At 39.9% G+C, this 23561-nt stretch overlaps 2 protein-coding genes across 2 annotated transcripts; both read right to left on the bottom strand.

The window, feature by feature from the left end:
- Positions 1 to 453: 453 nt before the first annotated feature.
- rsl24d1 (ribosomal L24 domain containing 1) lies at positions 454 to 2892 on the bottom strand. The gene is made up of 6 exons (XM_034142075.1): positions 2718 to 2892; positions 1769 to 1882; positions 1614 to 1686; positions 1461 to 1524; positions 1204 to 1289; positions 454 to 864 (listed from the first exon to the last, which is right to left on the bottom strand). The coding sequence occupies exons 1-6, from the start codon at positions 2796 to 2798 to the stop codon at positions 788 to 790; spliced, it is 495 nt and encodes a 164-aa protein (XP_033997966.1). The 5' UTR covers positions 2799 to 2892; the 3' UTR covers positions 454 to 787.
- A 6326-nt stretch (positions 2893 to 9218) lies between these two features.
- LOC117491903 (protogenin B-like) lies at positions 9219 to 22794 on the bottom strand. Its single transcript, XM_034142034.1, has 19 exons — positions 22728 to 22794; positions 21784 to 22083; positions 18752 to 18896; positions 18041 to 18174; positions 17649 to 17945; positions 17242 to 17401; positions 16883 to 17130; positions 16082 to 16246; positions 15501 to 15806; positions 14474 to 14659; positions 12463 to 12558; positions 12166 to 12352; positions 11833 to 11960; positions 11511 to 11681; positions 10927 to 11109; positions 10200 to 10323; positions 9970 to 10108; positions 9726 to 9830; positions 9219 to 9632 (listed from the first exon to the last, which is right to left on the bottom strand). The coding sequence occupies exons 1-19, from the start codon at positions 22792 to 22794 to the stop codon at positions 9219 to 9221; spliced, it is 3555 nt and encodes a 1184-aa protein (XP_033997925.1).
- Between the last annotated feature and the right edge of the window lie 767 nt (positions 22795 to 23561).

Raw genomic sequence — 23561 nt, 5'->3', positions numbered from 1 at the left:
AGACTTACTTTCCTCACATTGAAGCCTTCATATTTATGTGTACAAATAACAGACATTATTCCTCTGCTAGCAAATAATGAATATTTGTAATGTTTATCCCTGTTATAGCCTAACGGTTTAGATTTGGAGGCTGAATGTGACATTGCAATGTATTTTTAAATACAAATAACACATTTGTGGAATGCATAAATGATAAACATTGACTTAGCCTACACTGTTAAATCTGATGTAATGTGTAGATTATACATTTTTTTAATAATTTGGTTGCAGTGTGGGAAAGGCAGCTAATGACCATGGGAAACTAAGGCCCTATCAACAAATATCCACAAGTAATATGGAAGTTGAAAGGTTTATCGCTCTGAGAAAATATTTTAGCCAAAGTATATTCAGCTGAAGTATAAATACTATGCTTATAGTGAATATGTCGCAACAAAAACGAAAGTTAAGAAAAAAATAGTTGAAAAGATGTTTATTACATTTTTGTTTGTTACCTTTTTTAAACTTTTCTGTATTACTCTAATACACTTTACTATGCAAAATGATCGAGAACATTCTTTAAAGCACAAACTACCACACAGGAAAAAACAAACAAACAAACTTGGAGGCATGTGGTTAATTACTGCTGGTTTAGGGGCAGATAATAGTCAGATCAATGCGTTCAGTCCTCTTAAGCTTTTTAAAACTCAAAAGGATTACAGAGTCCATCATCAGCCAATTGGACATTTTAATTCCAAACAGGAGTACAATATAATACATGTTAACTTGGTCATGAGAGTCTTTCTGAAGATTACAGATCTTCATCCGCCATGTCCACGTCTTCTTGTAACTTCTGCACCATCTTGGCTTCCAGTTGTTTGGCCTTTCCTATAGACAAACAAACACAAACAGATTTTTAACAGTGCTAAAATGACAACCGTATCTTATGTATATTAGTGAAAACAAACATTACAAAATATCATCTCTAGATTTTACCCAAGACAAATGTCTTTCCAATCAATATCCACCTCTACTGATATGAAAAATAATTTTGTTTTATGTCCGGACATTAGGTGTTGTTTGTTTGATGTATCAATCTTCATTGTACTAAATGGGTCACATACTATCAGGGAACAGAACACATTTCATCAATCAAAAATACTTTTACCTGATTACAGGATACTTGTTGTATACATTTGCTAAATTTGGTTCCTAAAAAATGCTTACCTGCATGTGGTGCTTTGATAAGGTGAATATTTTTCTTCACTTCGACGATGTCCTCCTCCTTCTTCAACTGTATGCCCTTCTTTAATCTATAAAGTGGAGGCGAAAAAGTAAAAGTTAAGGCAAGCACTGTTTTTCAAATCCTGTCAATCCAGTATTTGTTGAATCAATAACAGTTTAGCATAAGATGGTGTTTCTAAGATGCAGAAAGATGAACTCAAATGAAACATCAAAGAATGAAAACAAAACGACTTGCTCACCTGTTCATGATAAATCGTGCCTGTCGTTTCCGTTTGATTTCTTCCACCCTCTTCATTGCTTCCACTGTCAAAAATATAAGTGAAACATGACTACTCAGCTCAAGAATGAAATCGGGAAAAAACCTACACATAAGAAATAGATTTCTACATTACCTGTCTTATCCCAAATAGCTCTGTTATATTTAACAGGCATATTTCTTCGTTTCTCAAACTCCAATGCGTTATCCTGAAAGAAAGGAAATGTGTTTGTTAAGTTACAGTAAAACAAATCTATGACAGCGATAGAGCTCTATTGATAAACAACTCACCACGGTCAATTCCTTTCCTGAGGCCTTTCTGAATGCTTTGGTCCATCTGGTCTTTCTAGGGTTACGCTTCTTCTTGAAGTTCTTGTGGCATTTTGATCTGCAGAATCTGAACGACTGTTTACAAAGGGGGGCAGAAGAACACATTTTTTTTATGATTATGCTTTTGTAATACCATTCATTTTTCCCAGTAAGCAAAGGGAAACTGCAGCAAACAAAGGTATTCTGATTCTTTCTGTTCATCATTTCTTTTACAGAATAGCATGAAAGGAAACGGACGGCAAATTATTACAATTATAAAATGTAAGTTATAATAACAAGTTGAAAACTACTGGGTTTTATATACATTATTGTATTAATATGTATCAAAATATGAAGAAATTATTAGCCTTTGAATCTTGTGTTTTGTAAAGCTTATGTTTTCTCCTTGTTGTGACTTTGTCAGGTGTTAAAACACATGTAGTTCTGCCAATTGAAGCCTTAAAAATGAATGCACATTATTTTAAAGTATCGCTTGACACATCTCAACCAACACACAAAGAAAGTTTAGATCAATAACTGAGGGTGTTTATGATAAGTCCACAGTGAACCTCTAGAGGGCGCAACTACTCCACGAGTCAAACATGAGGCCCTGCTGTTTAAATGTCCGGCCTCAGCATCGACTAGATTTTCATTTGAGGCAAAGTTGATCTAACATTTCAAAAAGTATCAACATTCTCTAACTCTAACCTCAAAATATAAACCAATGAATGCGAATAATATAATCACCATGTTGAGTTGTTAACAGACTTTCAGAAAGAAAACGCATTTTTTTTTATCCCACGTGAGTGAGTACAGCACGTTATGTTAGCATGCTAGCTAGAAAGCTATCGTTATTGGGCTAACGCTGACAGTGAAACACGAGCTTCCGTTAAAGTTACAGGATTATTCAGATGGAAATACATTGACATACCTTGCAGTCGTTCCTTACAAACATCATTCCATGCCCGGGATACACTGGTCCCGAGCAGAAATAACATTTTTCGATGCGCATTTTCACAGCAGAGACGCTGCGTGCGAGCACCGATACAAACAAGACCGAGCAGTCTCTTCTTCTTCCTCTTCCTCTTTCCCCGCCGCAACTGCAGCGCCTGCCCCCTGCTGGCCCTCTGCCACACTACGCTTCTCCGTGGAAATATACAGTCTTCTAATCTAGCGGACTCAAAGGACATCATTTACCACTGTCTTTGTTTACACACTACCAATGAACTTCATGCAGTGGTGTAAAGTAACTAAGTAGCTTTACTCTTAAGTACAATTGTCAGTTACTAGTATCTTACTTGAGTATTTTTTATTTGTTTGCTAGAGGTAAACTGTGTATTTTTACTCCCCAACATTTATTTAATAGCCTACCTTTAGTTTCCTTGCATATTTAAATGAGACTTAATTACACCTGGAGTAAATTTCACAAGCTACCCTGCATCATACAAAGTAATTAAAATGAGCTGCACCTTTACGAGCTTTAAAAACACTTAAATGCATCAATAATGTGAAAAAAGGTTTTTAAAAAAAATATATAGTTGCACATCTCTGACTTACCGACCAATTTATTTTAATACCCTCACACTCACGCAATTGTTTAATACTCAACAGAATTCTACAAAATAATCAGTTAACACAGAGACAATGGTCTTCTTTAGTATTCACTACGCACAAGAGCAGACATCAACAAAGGAAACTATGCCACAATGTGCATGTTTTCTATGCTACTAGTTAATTGCTATAATAATTAGTTTATTTTAGCACAACATTAAGTCCTTTGAATTATTTTTGTGGTATTAAAATAAATAACACTTCAAAATCAACAAAAATGTTCACACAAAACTGAAAAAGGCTGTTCTCTACATAAATACGCAAACCAACCTACACTCCAAACTACAAGTAGGGCTAAATTTAGTTGCAACAATTACACTTAGTGCATTCTGCTCTCCTCTCCTTCTCATTTACTTAATTTAATTGGAACACATAAAAAATGCTGAAAAAACTGTGCAAAAATATTTATTAAGAACATGCAAAAATACTGCAACTTTACTGAAATTATTTAACAAGGTCTTGAAATCTGAAATTAAATATTTTGTTATTAACTTCTTTACTAACTTTCTTTGTATCTTGTATCTTTCTTTGCACTTGGAAGTTGTTAAATCTTTTTTCGTGTCTTCACTTGTTGTCTCTCCTTCCTCCCTTACAGCAGCAACCTTCTGGGGGCCATGTCCCTGTAGATGTTTATTACTTCACTGTGGATAACAGGAATGTCCTTCTCAATAGCGAGGAGGAGGAGATCAGAAAGCCTCTCTTCTATGCATTGGCTTCTGAGTGTGTCTTTCACCAGCTTGAGCTTGGAGAAGGACCTTTCCACTGTTGCTGTTGACACTGGAATTGTTGCATAGGTTCTTATAATTTCCACCAGTGTTGGAAATATATTCTGTCCACTGTTGTCTCTTAGTGTTTTTACCCCTTCATGGTGCACGTGTTTGGGAAAGAGGCATGAAAAACCCTGAGCTCTGTTTTCAACTTCTGCTCCTCTCCTCCATAGAACTCACAAAGCATGTGAACGGCTTCAAGGGAGTCAGGACCCATTGCATCTTTGCCTATCCAGTTGTTGGCCTTGGTCAAAGTGTGGAGTGCATTCAGTATTGTACTGGACTCTGTCTCGCCATCTCCCCTAAATCTTCTTTTTAGTTCCTGAGAAAGAACATCTACGAATGAGTAGTACACCTTCCCTCTATAGTAGTCTTCTACTGACTGGAAGGAATGGCTCTCTGTGGCTGCATTAGTACTTTGCCGATACTTTGCAGGCACCCTCCTCTGCCTTTGCTGTCCTGGGGGGACTGTGGGGATGCTGAGCCCAGCGGCTTCTGCCTTTTCAGTGGCACTCTTAAACAGTTTTCCAAACTGTTCTTCTGTCCTGAGGTTGGACAAGGTGTCCATCGCTCCATCAACAACAGTATATGCTGTGGACAGATCAATGTCGCAGTTCTGTAGAGCATCAGAGGCAAGTGCAGTGACCTCAAAGACTGGAGTGGCGATCTCAAGGCAAAGGAAAAACTCAAAGTCTATGGCTTTAAGGTACATCTTGGCATCTCCAGCAGCAGTATCTGGAGGCTCCTGCTCTGTCATATCAGTGAGGACCTTGACCACAGTACTCATCACTTTAAGGAGGGCCTTCAGGGCTTTTTCTCTGCATGCCCAACGTGTGTCAGAGAGCTTCTGCAGTTGAATTACACGCTCTCCAGGGTGCAGGGCCTCTTGGCATTTCACAAATGCAGTGTGTCTTTTTGGAGAGCTGGTAAAAGCTTCTCTTTTTATATATATCTGTTGTAATTTATTGTCTTTTATTGTGATTGTAGTAATGTGTTTTTATTAGATGTACTGCACTTTGGCTCGACCAAAAATCGCTTTTAAATGTGCTTTATAAATAAAACTTGATTTGATTTGATTTGATTCTCTACCAGGTTGAAAAAGGTAATGAAGTCGAGGCTTGATTTTGCACTTTCAACTAAGACCAAATTTAAGCAGTGAGCTTGGCAATGCACATACAGAGCTTTGTTATTGTGTTTCAGTATTCTTGACTGCAGTCCTCTGTATTGACCACTCATATTGGCAGCGCCATCATAGCCTTGACCACGCATGTTTTGGATCTGTAGGTCATTGTTCTTTAGCAAGTCAAGAACTGTTTTCTCCATCTCCTCACCTGTTGTTTTTGACACATTGCAGACCTGGAGGAAGCGCTTTTTGACTTCCATTTCATACACATAACGCACAACAAAAGAGCAATGAGATACATCAGTGGTTACATCTATGAGTACTGAATATATATTAGCCTCCTCTATTTCTTTCCTTATCTCTCTTTTGGTGAATGTGGAGAGGGCTTTTATGATATCATTTTGTGTTCTGTTTGAGAGGAGTGAAACTTGACATCTGTTCTTACCCATTTTCTGGTCATTGACATTATCCAAATGTAGCCTGAGTACACTATCGTACTGGCTAAACATTTTAACAAGTTCAAGGAAGTTGCCCTGGTTTGAACTAGTGGCAGACTCGTCGTCACCACTGAAAGCCTTCCCCTGTCGTGCAAGATATAAAGTTATGTCAATTAATCGGGTCAAGATTTCTGTTTCTTTGTATCTCTTGCTCTCTTATTGCCTTTCCTTGAACATCTGATACCTCAAAAGCTGCTTGTAAAGCATTCTGTTTGTATGTGTTCCATCGCACCATGCTTGTTAAATGGGCCTCTGAGTCTGCATGTTCTTGCATTTGATCAAGTCCCCTTTTCCAGTTGTTTACGCCAGCCACTCTCCAAGCACTCTTGTTACTGTACTTTTGTTCATTGAGAAAAAGCCGACAGCTGAAGCAGTACATACTGTCCTTTTCGGGTGAATACTCCAACCATGGCTTATTTTCATACCACATCTTTTGAAATGATCGGCCTTCAGTGTTTTTGGGAAATCTAAGGACAGGTGGGCATGGTCCTCTAGCAACACACATTTTCACATAGCTGACATTACATTTGAGATCAAAAGCTTGGTTGTGGGCGGGATCTGTTGGATACTTTAAGGATGCAATTTTTGATATGACCTCTTCTACACTACTCAGTTTCCTCAACATCACCCTCTTCTATGGCTTCCTCAACATTATCCACCGTTTCCCCTCCTGTGGCCTCTTCCTCTTCCACACTGACAGGGATTTCCTGATCATCTTTCGGCTCTGTGTCAGGTGTTGCCTCTAAAGCCTCCCCTTGTCTCTCCAATGTTGCTTGTGAGATCTCTACTGCTTTCTCAGGTGTAACACTTTCAACATTTGAGTTATCTGTTCTCTCTTGTGTGCTACTCTTAGCTGTTTCCTGGCGCTCCTTCTCCTTCCTTTTCTGAATTCTTTCTTTTTTTGGCATTGTGCTGCAGAAGTGATTAAAATAATTTGTTCAATTAACTTTTGTTTCACAAGTAAGTTAACCTTCAGCTTCTATAGCCAAGCAATACTGAATTGCCTGAATACATAAATGATCCAATATATTTGTATTATTATTATTACACTTAACGCACACATAACGAAACATAACTGTTCAAGAATTTCAGTGTACCTATAAATTCCCTCCTTTCACATATGAGGGTTAAAAATAATAAGGGTTATAAAAATATCGTTTTTTCATGTAGGCCTACTTGTAATATTGCATGCATTATGGAGTCAAACATAGCTCTCTATGATCAATAAGCCAAACAACAGAAAATGTGTGGATTTTACTTAATTGTGAAAAAGACTTAAAATGTGTGAGGAAATAGTCAAGTATTAAATCTTCAATTTCATCTTAATGTTACAATAAAGTTTAAAAGGATCAATACAATACAACACACACACACACACACACACACACACACACACACACACACCCACACACACACACACACACACACACACACACACACACACACACACACACACACACACACACACACACACACACACACACACACACACCACAACATTTTTCAATAAGAATTTTATTATCTAGTATTTGGGATCATCTTGAGAGTAGCAAAAAGTCTGTTACAACATCTGAACACTTACAATAATTTGTTTTGTTGCTCACTTTGGATTAAAAGATACATTTTGGTATTCAAAAGCAGAAATACAAAACAAAAACATAACTTAAATATTAACATTTAAGTCTACATTCTAAATCTACATTTGGCACCTGAGTTAAGTCAGCAAAATTATCTGTGGCTTCAAATGAACCTTTCATAATAATGAATTACACAGACAAACTTTTAACTTGAACTTATTAATTTAGTCAAATGTCACATTTGAATTGGGAAATGTTTTTGTTTACGACATCATGCTAAAATAAAAATCTAAATTCAAATTTTCATTTTAACCTACTTAAGTATCATTTGGGTAAGATTTCATGGTGATAAAAGGACAGCAGAACAGTTTGACATCTCAAGCTTTAAAAAAAAGAAACTATGTTAAAATGCCTTTCTAGCAATCAAAACCATTGGAAATTATATCACATTTAAATGCAAATAATGTAAATGAAACCAAAGAAAATCACTAAATAACAGAGACTTCAAATTTCTTTGGTTAGGATTATTTGTATTACAAAGATATAAAAATTGATTATGTTGCTCTTCACACTAGGGTTTCCATTTTGATAGTCAGTATCCTTCATTGTCACACCTGGACAGGAGTTTTTATGGAGAGAGAAAGACAATTCTTCCCCATATAGCATTATTGGTGATCGGTAACAGATGATTCTCTTAAAAAGAATAAATATCATCATCTATCACTGGCAGGACAAACTAGATCTTTGGTCATGTGTCAAATATTTCCACCTCATAGTACCAAGGATCATGTGAATGAAAAGCCATACCCATCTGAGGAAGGAGACAACTCTTTGGATAATAGCATCGGCATCACCGCTGCGTTTAGCAATGGTTTAGAAGGCAAACGGAGCACAAGCCAGGGAGACTCGTGCAAAAGCTTTTACCAGAATGAAGCATCAAGAAAATGTACACTAAGAAAAGCATTCAAACCACCATTCTAAGGGAAATTTACATCATTGGCAAGAACAATATTTTTGGCAAATGCACCCTTAATGTATAATCTTTATATTTTTGGTTGCCTTAAAATATCTTTTGTTTTATCAAAAACTCTTTGGGTACAATTTTTCCCGTCTTTGGATCTCGTCTTCTTTAGTATGCAAAGCCCTTTCGATATTAAGGCCATGTTAAAGCTTTGAGTTCAGTGCACTGGAAATGCCAAACGATATCATGTGATAAAGCTCATATAGTTTGACAATTTCTAAAGCACTTGTTATTTTCACAACATACATCATTCAAAGACAATGCGAATGAAACAAAACATCTTTCAACCGTGAAAATAAAAGTTCAGAGAATTCAAGAAATGAGCACCTCCAAAAAAGAACGCCCGAACAGAGGTAGCAAGACATGGCAATGAATGTGTGTCCCCTGAGTCTGAAGTAATACTGCACATAATGTGGTGAAAAAGAGGTAGTAATGTATACACAAGAACATGGAGGTAGATAATCAGTCAAAAGGGTCCAACTTCACCCTCTGCTCCAGTGAAAAGTAATTAAATATAACGAAAATGTATCACAGTACATTCTTGACATTCTTTTTAACATTCATCATAGGTGAGCTTTGGTTTAGGACAGATAACGGCGAACACAGACAAACAGGTAGAAAGTTAAAAAGATGGAAATGAAATGTTAATGTTATAACGAACATCCATACAAAATCCTGAGGTAGATCCGAAGCGAAAACGCCTTTCGTCCATCGTAGCAGCTGGCTTCCTTAACCCTTGTGCCTCAGGAAATAACCAAGGGGCTCAACTCAGGAAGCAAACGAGGTAGAAGTGGCGTAGCTCCGGCTGCTGGAGAGCAGCTTTAGGCCTCCTGATGTCAGGAGCCAACGTCCTGGGCCGAGTGCAGGGCAGGAGGGGAGCCCTGCGAGGTGCAGCAGAGTTGGGTTGCATCAGAGGCGGAGTGATGGAGGGGATGGCTCAGCATCTCCTCGTTTTCCACAACAAAAGACTGCTTCACCTCAGCAACAGTTACAACATCTTCCGGTCCAAAAGATTCAGGTCTGGAGCTTTGGCTGGTGGAAGGGTTGCTCAACTCTTCGTTGCTTTCTTCGTTGGAGTAGTGTCCCGAGTCCCCCGTCCCCTGGCTGCCCTCACTGGTGTGAGAGCTCTCTGAGTGGTAAGGTCCGAAGATGATCTCGCGGGATGAAGGGGGCAGAGGCGCTGAACCTAAATGCTCCTCATACCTCAAAACTGTTTTTCCAGCCTCGTACAAGCTGGCTCTCCTCTCAGCCTAATGAGAAGGAGAAGAGAAAAAGGAAATTAAGATAAAAAAGAGAAGTCTAAAAAGAAAGTGGATTGATCAGAATAATGTTGCATCACTCACATCACTTTCAGATGTGTTCCTCATTTCCCTCTTGAAGAGCAGCCACCTCTTGCTTTTATTCTTGCTGATTGGACCGCCACTGTTTTTGACAATATTAGACCCGACCTGGAACTAAAGAGAAATAAATCAGATCAGATTTTTTTTATGGTCGTGTGCTCTTTTGAACATCAGACACATAACTCAAATGTATATATTACATTTCTGAAACCAGAAGAACCATCATCACACTTTTTGTTTGTCTCACCTTGGCATCTAGAAAGTTGTGACTGATCATGGGTATAATGGCCTCAACATTCTCTGTATGCTGTTCATTGGGCCGGGAAAACCCAGCTTGTGGACCTTCAGGATCTCTAACAGCAAGGACTTTTTGACTGGAGGATTTCCTATGAATCATACAAAGATAATATTGTTAGAACATTTCAGGAGAATATAATGTTAACTGTTAAAAATTGAGTAAAAATGGACTAAATGTACCTTGGTCTTCCCTTACTGATGAGGATTAAGGCACATATTACAATACAGGACAAGGCGATGCTCACTCCAACAATGATGCCTGTCATGGACCTCTGGTCTATGTGGTAGAGATCATCAGAGTAGACTGGAAGATAAACAACAGTGTTTTAGATGGAATATAATTACATATGTTATAATAACTAAGAGAAATTAATTGAAAGAGGGGTGATAAACCTGAAGGAAATAAAAAAGTAAATGCCCTCAGCCTAAAAAACTATGTTTAACAACACTTCACATTCATAGACTGATGTTTATAGTTCATGATTAACACTGTGTGAAGGCCTGACGGTATACAATTAAACTAAGCTTTCATTAGAGAAAAACTAAACTTTTCACTTTCCTATTCAATGTGAACAAAAACGAATTGCATGTGAAAAAAAAATCGTACAACATATATATATATAATATATATATGGTTACCAGGTGTTGCTGACCTACACCTCCTTGTGGTTTGTTTTCTAACAGGAATGAGCTTTTATTCTCTCCATTTTCACTAATGATTATGAAACCATACTGCCTTTAAAATCACCTCACCACATTTTTTTATTAAGTTACATTAAAGCCTAAGAGAAATTCAAACCATTTAATTTCAAGACAACACTAACAACTGAGTATAGCTTTACTTTAATAATGAATGCCACATAACTACCAGCTTAATATAAATAAGAAGCAATCTAATGATGTGTACCTGTTGTATCGGGGAAGTTTTCAGAGTGCCTGGGGTTTTTGCTGCGGTGTTTGTTTCCATTCTTCAGAGCAAGCTCCACGATCTGAGAGAAAGGCCCGTCACCCACCTGGTTGGAAGCAGATATTTTCACCAAGTAGACGTTCCCCGCCTCCAGCTTCTCCAGCAGCGCCATTGTGTGGCTCCCTGTAAACAAAAATACAATTAAGTACAAATATAGAAAATGAATTCTAGTGCACATCATTATGCTTAAATAACAGTTACACCCCCTATGACAGGTAAAGCTGAAGCTAGAGAGTTCAGGTCCCTAACATTATCTTAGGCATGTACATTAGTCCCATTCAACTAAGAAATACATTTTGTTTCCTGGAAATGTTTGTATATTTAAAAATAGTCTTACGGCGCTAAAATGCTATGAGGGTTAAAAGGGATTAAGACATTTTTAGTGGTTCATTTATTTCGCTTAAAGGATGTTTGCGAATCTCTTGAATCTGTATTGACCTATGTGATGTTCCTAATAAATATATATTTAAAACTGTAATTATATCACCAACAAAACATATTTTATGATGCTGTCCACTACTCACCCTCCCTCTGCAATATCTGCCAGTGTCCATCCATCCAGGCCTTCTGGGAGGCGTACAGGATGGTGTAGCGTGTCACCACCACGTTGGGCTCGGTGGGCTCCCTCCAGGACACCAGGGCGGTGTCATCCTCGATCAGAGTGACTCGCACTCCTTTAGGCGGCTGGCCAGGTGCTGCAAACAGATAAATCATATTCACGGTAAATTAGACTTGCTGAGAAATGTTCTGAGCAATATGCAATTAACTGATTTGTGTCTCGAGAGTAGAAGAACTGGACAAACAGAAACATAATCATGGTGAAATGATGTTACAGTAAGTTATTACCTGCTTGTAAAGTCTGACGGTAAACAACAGAACTCCAAGGACTCGACATCTGGTCCACATGAAGACGCACAACAAACTCATAGCGAGTGTTTGTTACCAAATTCTGAACAGTCACGTTTTGTCTCGTGCTGTGGACAGACAACATTTATATATATGAGCTTTTGACATACAATTATACAGACAGCAAATTAAAAAGAGTACAACGGCCACATCATTCACAAACATGCAGTGTTACATAACATAAATACTTAGCAACAAAAAAAAGAGTATTCTGAGGCTGTATTTGTCATGCCAGATGTACAATACTGAATTTGTTGGGGGTTCTCGGCTTACGTTTGCAGGTAGCGTATAGCAGAGGCGTTGTGGGTGCCCACAGGTGTACAACGGATGGTATAGCTGACAGCCTTTCCAGACGAGAAAGCAGGACGGCCCCAGCGCAGAGATACTGAAGACGAGTTGGTGGCTGAGACAGTCACATGATCTGGAGGTGGAGGGGCTGTCGCCAGTTGGTCTCTGGCCGCTGAATGATGGAAAAAAATGTTTTTGTCATATCTCTCAATTTGTGAAAATTTGTAAGGTCTATTTAAATGAGAAAGACTTTTGAAACAAACAACAGAGAGATGTACTTACACACACATCCCGGGGTGCTAACTGTTTGGTCCGTCTGATAGCCATCACCAGCTTGGCCGACAGCCAGAATCTTGACATGATACTTTCTCCTTGGATCTAAAACACAAAGAATACATTTTCAGTCATGTTGTAAATACTAAAAGTGAAGGTAGATCAAAGTGACTGCTTTAAGTGCATGAAGCAGCTTTTAAAACCTGAGTAGTCCAATAGGGCCCAGACATAATTCCAAACCCTGAGAGATTTCCATTAAAATGTCAAAAGCAAGAATAGATAGAGCAGCATTTATTAAAAAGAAAAGCAGACTCTTTCACAACTGGCTGCAGGAGGGGACACTTGCAGCTCATTAATGGCCCTTCCCCATGCCCTGACAATGCATGGCCTCCTGAGTCACCCCAACCTCTCGTTTATCATGCATTGTAATGAGTAGGGAGCATGAGAAAGATCAACCAGGTCCTAGGCCAAGTAAATATGGTGAGATTATCAATAAGCTCTATGAAATTATCACAAAACTATATTGTCTTTTACATTTTCAAATCCTATAAAGATTTTACAACCATGAAAATGGCAGTGCGAGGTTTAAAAAACTAAAACACACACATTACAAAATTGGAGGGAAACAACAGAGGCGAGATGAGGTTCATTTTTTAAAATAAAATAATTATGGGGAAAACAATGTTGTATCAAGAACTGGGTAAAATACATCAGGAAGATCATTGTGGTGTAGGGGAGGGAGGCTTTCGTTTGAAAACATCAGTAACATTTTGTATTTTAACTTGAGTAAAAACACATCAGCTCCTAAATCAGGGTGTTTGAGGGACTGTTTAGGTTTGTTTTATGCCTTCAGTGTGAAAGGTCAGCCAATGGGTATTGACCAGTGAAGGTGGTGTGTCCAGGCCTGATGTGGGGGCTGGGCCAGGGGCTGCCTTCAGCTGCTGGGATCCGAGGCCCATGGGACTGGGGGGTGGGGGGGGGGGTTTGCCTCGGGTCACCAGGTCAGGCCAAGATAGAACAGAAGGAATCTGGGCTCAGGACTGTGGGAGAGGAGCCGGGCCCCTTTTGTTCCCCCATTCACGTCCTTCCTACTGGCCTTGTGTTATAGCCTTAAACTTGGATCAGTGCAGAAAGAAACATGGCTCCAAGAAAGAACTTATTTATATATCAGGGATATAATAGAACATGGAACCAGTGACAGCAACTTGTGTTATTATTAATATGGAATACAAATGAAAGGGCTTTGGGTTTGATTATTAATAAAGAAATAAAGGGAAGGGTTTACAGATAAAGAGAGTTTTACTGCAAGCAAACATTTAATTTAAAACGGCTTATGACAATATACAGATTGGTATGTTAGCATTTTAGGTATAAACTGCATAGGATGCACACTTATAATATTAACAGACCCTGGTTATCTGCATATAGATTGTTTGGGTTATTTACATGGACAGCACAGATGACCGGGGGGGAGGGCAGGGTCCTGATCCAGGACTGCTGTCTCACGGCTAAAGGTCAGTGTCTCAGTCCAGTTTTGACCAATCCCAGGGGTTTTTGTTTGTGTCATTCAGTGTCCGGCTAAAGGGGGCAGTGGCCAGGGTCTTAGAGGGCAGGCCTGGCCTTGGATGGAATACAATGGCCAGGGGTAATTATGCAAGCCGCGGGATGGGCAACGGTGGTGGGAGGGACATCTGGATCCTGACCTCTAACCCTGGGAGCCTGCTCTCACACTATACTGCAGCAGGACTGAAGGGGGCTACTGGTTAGGCAACAGGGGTCAGCCCATATTGATCAGCACAGAGGGTGAAAATGCAAATGTAGCTTCCAACTGCCCACCAGATTAAATTGGGACCCATTTGAACCCATCGGTCACTCTCTGTTGTCTCTACGTCAATATCACTGGTCTAGATGGCAGAAATGCACTAAAATAGTCAAATATACAAGTGATCTGTTCTTCACCCAATCCACTTCCCATCATCTCACAACACTAAGGTTAGACAAGCTACAGTGCATTACTCACCAAGGCCACTGATGGTGTAGGTGTAGTTTTGAGCTTGCAGCTGGATGATGGGCTGCTCTGGTTGGCCTTCCTCATGGTAACACAGCCGGTAACCCTGGACAGCCACAGACTGCGGGGAGGTTTCCCAGCGTGCCATAATGGAGGTGCAGTTAAGCGGCTCAAGTTGAAGAGTAGGGGCTGAAGGCACTATGGGGCAGAAACACCAGACATGGGATCAATACACACATTTTAATTCAAAATATTGCTAAGCACAAAGGATGAATACAAAAAAAAAAAAACAGGACACAGGGTATAGAAAAAAGATGGATGGTAGGTGATCTCATTATCACAATGGATGGGTGTGACAGTTATAATTTAAGTTGCACTGCGTATAAATGCAATAACCACACACATATCATCCCTAGTTTTCATGTTCTAGACCTTGATCTCTAATAAAAAAAGGTATAATTCTGTCGACTGTGCTGCTCTACATCAACTAAATATACAACCAAACTTTTGAAAGAAGAAGTTCAGCTTTGGTGGACAAACAGCCTCCCCCAACACACCAGGCCATGAAAAGAGGCTATTCTTTCCCCCCGCATAGACGCCTGAGGCCCTCTCTTTATGACCCGTGACTGAGGCCACTCTAACATCACTGACAGCGAAGGGCAAAGGTTCCTGGGTAACCAACACAAAGACTGTGGGACAATGCTACAAGAGCAAACTCTAGTCCAAAGCCGGCCACTCTGCATGAGCCCTAGTGATCCTCCTGGTATTCTAACAGCAGCAAAACAAAACGATGTTACAAAAGCAGAAGCATAGCCGGCTACAAGTTTGGTACCACGATATTCTATTACTCTCTTGCATGTACTTGTTGTTGGCTTTTTACCCTGCTAAAGATGCCTGCTTTTGACCCTAAGAATAAATTCAATTACACTTGAAAACTTTGTCACAATTGACCAAAACTGCTCTATACATTAGAATGACATTTAGCTTTCACCAGCTTGCAACATGTTGTGATTTCCCTTTCCACTTTCTGCAGGTTTACCTTTGCTGCTGGAGATCTTAGGTGTACGGTGGGAGGTCCATGTAGGAGGCTCACACCAGCCCACACGGGTGGCTGCAGCCATGCGGAGCAGGTAGATGGTGTCCGGCTGAAGGTCTTGCAGCAGATATTCGGTGCTGTTCTGAGGTATCTCCACAGAGATGACAGTGCTGTCCGCAGCCGTGCGATAAGAGAGTCTGTATGCAGACAACCGACCGCGGCTCAACTTGGCGGGCAGCGGCTGCCAGGTCACCTGAATATCTGTGGCGCTGTGGCTGGTCAGGCTCAGCTCTGGGGTACGTAAAGGCACTGCGGAAAGACATAGATATTAGAAATGTATTTAGTCCAATGCACTTCTTCAACATACAAGCATGCTGGCAGAAACCTCAAATGTCATATTTCGAATTAGCATTGACATAAATGAGCTCTAAGTAAGCATAAAACTGTGCTAACAACAGAATGCCCATCCCCCTTATTTCAACTCAAAATATGCTCTGTACACACATCACTTGCATGCAAGTTAGCTTAACTACCAGAGTGATTTATAGCAAGGAATGCTGGGAGTCTCAATGCTTTATGCTTACCATCCTCCAGGGTATGTTGACTGACTTGGTCTGACATACGACTGGCTCCCATTGGCATATAAGCCACGATGTAAAAAGTGTAGTTTCGAGCTGGCTCAAGGTCATCGATGATATAACTGGTTGTGTCGTTGCCAATAACAATTTGGTATTCTTCGTTGTTTAGACCTGAAAGAGATAGATCATAAAGTGTGTTAAGATAATCCAAAAAAGAGAGGGACCTCTATGACAGGATGTAAGGCCATGACCCTGTAAACAGTCAGTTTTACAAACAGTCATTTGAAAGGCTTGATGCTGGCTTTTTCCAAATGTCACTCATCTTTTCTATTAACATGTGTAATGAGAGGCACAACCATATACCAACCAAAAAGGCTCTTAACACAAAGCTGATAACCTCTTAAAGTGTGTTAACTACAAAGGCAGATATGACATATAGGGTAACTTCAATGTCAATATAATGGTTAAAGTTAAATATCTCCTGATGCTACTGGTCTGCAAGACTGTGATGCTTTTAAAAAGCTACACTGTCCCTTTAAGTGCAGGCAGATTGAGCTGGGGAGTGGACAATGGGCTGGCTAAGCCTGTTGTTATTTCAGCAAAGTTGCCTTTCTGAGTCCTCCTTGACCTCTGATCTGCGCAGCAACAACAGATGGCCTTCACCAAGGAAAGTTGATCACATGTGAGAGAGTGAGATAGCATATTGTGGTCACCTTGCATCTGTTCACACCTTCATCTCTCCCAATTCACAACAGCTCAAATAAAAAACCATGAACAGAATGAACTTGGTTTTCCTTTTGGTCTCACCTTCAGCCTTCATATAATGGATGGAGTAGGCAATGACTTTGTCTGCATTGTAGAGAGGTCTCTGCCAGGCCAGTAAGATAGCAGAGCTGGAGATGGTCTCAGCGTGGATGTTTCTTGGTGCACTGGGCCTGTCCTCGGACATTACAACAATAAGGCGAGCCAAGGACAGCACAGAGCCCTGATCATTCTCTGCCATGCACTGATAGATGGCATCATCCTCTGGGATGATCTGAGTAATCACCAATTTACTGTGAAACAAGAAACACAATATTAACAATCAGTAATCACCTCAGAAAGTAAATTGAATGTGATTTAGACAGTTTATTGGTATGGTACTTGGTTGTGTTTGATTTCAATACCTGTTGTACATCTTGATCCTCCCATTTAAGTGAACCTCTTCTCCATTCTTTAGCCAGCTGATGCGTGGCGAAGGCACTCCCTCTGCTTGGCACATAAACCGGGCAGTACCTGCTCTCGGACGGGTCTGGCTCTCCGGCCTCTCAACTAAGGATGGAGGCACTGAAACAGACGTGTAAGAGAAAAGCAATGAGCACATAGTATATTGCTTTACATTTCTTAACCCATAGCAGACTAATTGAGTTGCTTCTTGCACCATATCACTTTCTCTATAAACAATGTGGACTTATCTTCTAAAGTCAACAATATTTTCACATCTCAAAAAGCTTTAGCTGTATTATGGAATATAGGAAGCACGTATGATATGTTGTCAGAGAACCAGTGCTATATAAGTGAGACTCCACTGCACCTTGTACTGTGATGTTGGCTGCAGCAAGAGTGTAGTTGCGGGTTCCAGGGGTGGTGGCCCTGCAGAGGTACACTCCACTGTGCTTGGAGTTGACATCAGAAATAACAAGGTTCCCGTTGCCCAGCACTTTGGCGTTGTACACGTCGATGGGTTTCCTGTCAGCGCGGCTCCAGGAGATGATGGGACAGGGGTTGCCTGTGGCCACACACTCCAGGACAACCGTCTGGTGAAGAGACACTGAGACATTCTGAGGTCCTGCAATGATTCTGGGCCTCTGACGTGGTTTAGGGCCAGCACCTTAACAAGAAAGGAAAGATGTTCAAAATCAATTTCCAATATGATATGATGGCTTAATGGTCAGCCCTTAAATCCAGTGGATGCACTCTCTGTACCTTGGTTGACTGTCAGTGTGGCCTCTCTACTCTTCAAACGGCTACCAATGTTAGTTGCCACACATTGATACTGTCCAGCGTCTTCCAATCGTACATTGTGGATCTGAAGAACTCCGTTAGGCAAAACTGTGATTCTGGGAACATAAAACAATAACTTTAGGCACAAACTCTTTTAACAGTGAAATTCAAGCAACTTGAAGGGACAGAAACAAAAAGGTCTATACTCTCAAAGCATCTATCATGAAATCTATATTGCTACAATAAATGCAATTGTGAAAAAATAAAGTTTACAGAAATCATATAATCATATATTGAAACTTTGTCTATTTACTAGCTGTGTATGTAAAATTAAATTGCATGTTTTGTTCAGGATTATTAAATTATGCAGAATAAGGAATTAACAAAGGCCTTGAACAACCAGTGAACACAACAAATTAACTCTCTTTTTTAAATGAGTGGTTGTGTAGATGAAACAGGATATCATGTGTAAAATCAAACCTTTTACAAGGAGCATATCCATATTAAGTCATATAAAAGATATGAAGTATTACAATTAAGCTTTTTCCAAATGTTCAAGTCTTTGTTCGAACTCTGTTTACCGGGTAAACAACAGTTTGGGAGCTGCTTCTAAATAACAAATTCACATTGCCCACAAGACAATAAGATATGATGGGGTCTTATGATGGGGAAAGAAGGTGTGTTGATGGGTACCTTTCGGTTTTTAGAGGTAATGTGCTTTGGTTGAGCTCCCAGGTGATGGTGGCCGGAGGGCTGGAGGTGACGGCACAGGTGAGTCGTACCACTGAACCCTCAGTCACGACCATAGGCACAGGATGCAATACAAACTCTGAGATACCTGAGGGGGGGGAAATAAATTATCAATCAATGTAGCAGAACATTAAAAACATATTTATTAACCTAAACCTAAAATATTCAGAATTTCTAAGTAGTGGGCTGCTGAATTAAATATTTACTAACACCGATTTGTTTGGCACTTAATTGTGTTTGTCACTTACTAAATAGAGCATATTCTTTCAATATTTGGTAAAACAAACCATACATTATGCATGCAACACCCTGACTGTGATGGATGATAACTGATTGTATGAAAGGTATTGATCTTTGTGCGACACCATGATCTTGCTTGTGTGCAGATGAGCTATCAGGTCATATACTGACCAGCTGGTCCAATCAATGGATCAATTGAAGAATGACACTGAATGATGCATTGTTATAGGTAAAAACTAATCAATTCACTTTGCATAAGGAGGAGGGCCAGAAACCTTTAATACAATAAAACATATCAAAAATACTGTTTAAATATAGAAGACAAACTATTACTTGCAGAAGTCAACATGACACACTATGTTTATAATTTGAATCTTGAATTTAATCTTGGCGGACTTGTGTTGCAAATGTTTTACAGCTATGCTTTATATGCATATTTAAATGTTCTGCAAGACCCTGCTAGATCAAGTATAACTACATTTGCTTTAAAACGACTAAAACCACTGGGATCAAGTTCATGACTCACATTCTGTCTATGTGTTTTCAAAAGATCTTTCAATAATCACCACAATTAGCAACTCAAAATCTGCATTTGTCTCCAGAAGGATATTACAAATGACCTTCATTCATTAGGGTGATAACTCTCTCCCTTCCCCCTCACTCACAGGAAGGAAGTCAATATCATGTTAAAAAAAATCAATACCCTGTTCCCCCACTCAAACCCCACATTTAAATCCTGAGCTTTGGGACATCTAAATTAAAGAGCAATCCTTTAATTCATCAATAATACACAAATAACTAGCAACCCTGCTGATGTCAAGTGAATAAACCAGGGCCTTAAAATGATCCCTGAAAGTTTGATTTTGAATGATTTCTCGGAAATGGCAGGTTTTCCTTCAGTGTTAGTACATGACAACCAAATCTCTATTTGTATATAACAGGCCGTCTTCACTCAGGCAGGGATCAGAGATGTAGATTGTGGGTGTGGCCTGCACAGACACAGCCACTAATATGGTCACCTCTGTTGTGAAGTACAAATCAATGTCTAGGTCAAAAAGCACAAAGGTTTCTCTAAAGAGGTCAAAGTTCGCCTTTACCCCCTGTCCATTCAATTTTAGCCCAAACTGGGAGCCAGATCGAAGTCAGTCTACCATTAGTCTACAAGAGTGAACCTTGTGATTTCTATGTTGTTTATATCCTATATAAAATGCTACAGTAGTATTACATTGGAATGACAAGAGACGTAACTTCTTCTATAAATGTAACATTCTCATGGATATGTGATACCCTGTGAATCCAAGAGGTGCTTAAATAAGTTATGTAGTCCTAGAAACAACAAGGAAAATACCTCCTGAATGTAAGCATGTTTTGAAAAGATCATCACTATTTACTGCAATATCAGGCCCGTTCAATCACATGACACACTGGCCTTTCTTTAACAAAAGGGGCTCTGCTTGACAGGGCAACAGAGCGGCTGATCCAGTGAAAGGGATTGTGGGCTGGGAGAAAGAACAGCAGGGCGGCCGAGCCCGGGCAGGCCTGTGACATCACAAAGCCTTTCCCTGCTGACCCCCGACCCCCAGGACCTCTGGACAGAAGGGGAGCCCAGAGGAGGCCCATCCAACCCCTCCCTGCCTACAGCTGACCAAAAAACCTTTAACCCTTTCACTGACAAAGGCTGGACACCCGGCCACATTTGAGGGTTTTTATATCTTATCACACAAATAACTGGATATTTAAGTTTTCTTTTAATAGATTGACAAACATCATGACATAATTGTCAGAGTAGAGTTGGGGTCTCCATTTGTTTTCCTACTTGTATTTCTATTATTATGATTAATAATCTCTTGCTGTGGGTTGTATGTAGGCCTTTAAAGTTTTGTCCTGTTAAGTATTGGGATATATTGGCCCAAAGTTTTTATCCTTAGTGTCAAAATCAGTATATTTCAGAAGGCCATGTTGGTTTCCACGACAGAGCTGATGGGATATCCTTTCTAAGACCTCTGAAAAGTGTCCATGGTAGACCAGGCCCATTGAAGAGACACAGCTGTCCTGTCCACTGATATGTGGACAAACAAATGCCCTGAAAACCTAAACCTTTTCTTCTGGGGCGGTCAGGGTGACTCCAAACAAAGGCTAAAAGCCGAACAGCCTTTCAGAGATTCCTCTGTGTGGCAGACCATTCAACAATTAAACAGAGCCACAGTCCTTATTGACAATGTAATCCCACTAAACATAAGAAGAGAAAAGGCTAAATCCTAACTTTTTGCAAATGTTTCTTACTTTCATAGGAGTAGAAGTTTTAATTGTACTAAGAACAGTAAGAAGATAGTTTACTCTGACTCATGGCTGCCAGTTTATGGAGTTTTTATGAGCTTTTAGATTGACTCTCCATCTACTTTTAACTGTCTCTTAAAATGATCCTATAACTGGACTGACAGCTCTGAACTCGAGCATGACCAAGTCTAAACAACTTCCAATAACATGGAAAGCCAAACTTTAGAGGTTTTTCCGAAGTAAAGAAAAACAAGAGTGGGGTGGGGTGGGGTACATCTGCTTCCCATCTCCAGGTTAATAACCCATGAACTTGCCATTCTAATGTGTGCATGCTGACAACACAAAGTGGATATCACCGAAAAGTTAACTCATCCTCATCTTGATCCTAACCATGGAAAATAGGAACAAAATCCATGTTGTCTTCAGAGAATAGCTTTCACTTTGAACTCCATACTTACTTGCGATAGTCAGACGTGATCTTTGGCTTAGGATAGCTCCATATTTGTTTTGGGATAGGCACTGGTAGAATCCTTCATCTGAATCTTCCTTGGTATTTTTTATCTTTGGTATGTACAAGGAGCCGTTGGGCAGAAACTGTATGTGCTCACTTTCTGTCAGTCGAACTGCATTTCTCAGCCACTTGATAGTGACTGGAGGCAGCCCATGAGCCTGACAGTCCAAGACTGCAGAGTCCTTTGGTAATAAGGTTACATCACTGGGCTCTGTGATGAAGGATAACTCGCTGAAACAAAAAATACCTAGAGTAAAAAGAAAGGGATCATTAGTAAGGACTTGGTTATGTGTCTGTGCAATGAGACTACTACTTCCATAAAGACCATCATGTAATAAAACAAACTTCATTGATATTACCTTATTTTTTAAAGAGAGCACGCAGAATGCATTGATTTCGTAGTATGATTGACACTCTAATGATATTTGTAATTAGAAACAGCTGTATTAAGCATACATAATCATACATTAATATACGTTGATGTATAATTGGCTGGATGAAAAAAAGTATATCTGTCAGAAAAACAGTGATGCATGGTATGTTGTTTTAATATTTGCATTGCATCTATAAATATTAGAATGAAGTTTGTCAGAATCCGGACCAGGTTTCACAGTTTACTGACATTAATGACAGAGAAACACAGAACTAGAATAAAATAGATAGAAAGTATACGGTTAAAATATAACAACATGTCTTGTAATATTCTCATCGTCAACAAGGTTCAGAATACAATGTTGTCTCTGAAAAACATAGTTACAGAAGGCATATTTCATATAGGAACAATAGATAACGTTAGCCTGCATTATGTTCACGTTATGCCATCAACAGTCCGCGCTCGGAACACATTATATCAGGTAAGCACTAAAAACTCAACAAAAACAAGACACTCACCTGATAAAGGAAGAAACAAAACTAAAAACAACCAGTGCTGGTGGACTTTCATCTTAAACTTCGCCATTTATCCAGATGTATGTGTCATTTTCCCCCAGCGCGACCCGCCGCTCTCCTGCGTGCTGCTGTCCGTATATCCCCGAAATCACTTCTGATCTGCCGGCAGCGCAGCACCCGCGGCTCTACAGGGGCCCCGCACCCGCCTCCTCACGCATGCGCAGACCGCACAGGCCAGTAGCAAGTGTGTCCAAAGTGAGGTGCGGGGACCCCAGGGGCCTCCAGGAGGAACTGTCACAAAACAGGAACTGGATACATTTAATTAATAGATAATGCAATGTTTAAAGAAGATGATACTTGTATACTACATACTCACATGGAGTGGAAACAGCTTACTCAAAGAGGGTCATATGTTTTACACTATAACCACTATCATGTCTGTGTCGGCTAACAGTGTGTATCTATCTTCCTAATGAAATAATAATAATGGGTGCACAGATGATGTAGGTCACATTATTTAACAATACTGATTTCCCATGTAGCAACCTAGCATTGTGAGATCTTCTTTTTTGTGCATCAGATATTTAAGACAATAAAATAAGATGAACAAAATAAATATCAGTTACCAAGGGCCACTGGTTATAAGGTCACCCTGGACGGCATCTGCTTCCAACACAAATCCTGGTAATTATAAGGAGATATTGATGGCTGCAAGTCAGCTGCCTAATGAATTCAGTTATTGATCCAGCGACCGTGCCTTTTGACAATGACCCTGCCGTCTCCCAGCCCTCATTCAATAGCAATACAATGGGCTCCAGCTGTGAGATCAGCCATGCT

Source organism: Trematomus bernacchii, unplaced genomic scaffold, assembly GCF_902827165.1.
Source record: "Trematomus bernacchii unplaced genomic scaffold, fTreBer1.1, whole genome shotgun sequence".
NCBI classification, from domain to species: Eukaryota; Metazoa; Chordata; class Actinopteri; order Perciformes; family Nototheniidae; genus Trematomus; species Trematomus bernacchii.
The sequence above is the reverse complement of the archived record's forward strand: the minus strand, read 5'-3'. Positions and strand labels throughout refer to the sequence as shown.